The sequence below is a fragment of the Trachymyrmex septentrionalis genome, unplaced genomic scaffold, assembly GCF_001594115.1.
Source record: "Trachymyrmex septentrionalis isolate Tsep2-gDNA-1 unplaced genomic scaffold, Tsep1.0 scaffold2, whole genome shotgun sequence".
Lineage (NCBI taxonomy): Eukaryota > Metazoa > Arthropoda > Insecta > Hymenoptera > Formicidae > Trachymyrmex > Trachymyrmex septentrionalis.
In genome coordinates, this window is record NW_017305179.1 from 2,672,919 (window position 1) to 2,674,200 (window position 1,282).

The following is a 1,282-nucleotide window of genomic DNA, read 5'->3' on the forward strand; positions in this document are numbered from 1 at the left end:
ATGAGTATGTTGTAATTGTGAAGATGGCTACTTTCTCTTAAATTTTCAACTCATTACTCGGAATCCGAACAATTGCATCATAATTCGACATAACGTCCGTACACATAAGTTGTAATTGGAAAATATCTAATATTATATATAGTATCGTACCTTTTCATTATCGGTGTAATATGATCGGGATCTACGCCCTCGAGATCTATGCCGAAGAAGTAACTTGCGATAGTGCCGACGATGACAACAATTCCCGCTCCTATCAAGATATAATATATGAAGGATATTTGAAAGAGTATCATAGGTTCCTCGCCAGAGTTCATCGAAGTAGGCCTTATCGTGGTTGAAAAAGTCTGATTTAACGGATACGGGCAACCAGCCACCGACGTGGGTAACGAATCATATTTAATTCTGTCATGCATGGTGTACCATTGAGTGCCTCCTACCAGCCAAAGCATGCTGACAAGACCAACGCAGCCGCCGAATAACGCGCCTTTCGCGTTTGCCCAGGGTACTAGCATTCCTAACGTGAACAGGCCCAACGAGGGTCCGTCGGTGATACCACGCGTACTTACAGCTATTTGGAAGACTGGTCCTAGCTGTTCGACCAGAAATACCAGACCAACTGAAATCGCCCCGGCTATTCCAACGATGCCCTGATGAGAAACACATTCATTACACGCATAGGGTGTCTGATAACTAACGATAAAACTCTCGCAAAGCGGCAGAATGAATTAAATTGAGATACGTTGTTTACAAGCGTTACATTGGCATAACGTCCCAGCAAACGAGAATGGATTAAAATGGATTGAAATTTTGTTCTATCCTAATGCGTATTTTAAATGGCGAATACTTTTTTTGGATTTATTTGAATTCAATTGGATTCAATTAGACTCAATTGGATGCAAAGAATTTTGAATTGAAAAACTGCATTTCCTATTCAAAATTTTGAATTGAACAGTATTCACAATGCACAGAAAAAGCTAATATTATTTTTAGATTGAAAAGCATAGAAATATGCTCCATGCAATTCCTATAAATAAGTGAAAATGCATTCAGGATTGAAAAGCATTCATTTTAACATTTGTGAATCAATATTTCTGATAATCTGAATCCATTTCAATCCATTTCAATCCATTCTCGTTTGCTGGGGGGGTGCCTAGCAACAATAAACTAACGCGCACCTCACGAAAAATGCAAAATGTTAGGGAACTTTTTTACTCAGTTTAGTTCATTCTGCCCCTATGTGAGAGTTTTATCCTTAATTATCAGACGCCGTATGTACATATAT

General features: G+C 38.6%; 1 protein-coding gene across 2 annotated transcripts in view; it reads right to left on the reverse strand.

Moving 5' to 3' along the window:
- Positions 1–1,282, reverse strand: part of LOC108747398 (sodium-coupled monocarboxylate transporter 1-like) — a 6,651-nt gene that overhangs the window by 1,350 nt on the left and 4,019 nt on the right. For both annotated transcript variants that reach the window (XM_018484821.1, XM_018484822.1), the window contains exon 7: positions 151–647. In XM_018484821.1, the coding sequence (XP_018340323.1) occupies positions 151–647 (497 nt within the window). The remainder of the gene's footprint in view (positions 1–150; positions 648–1,282) is intronic.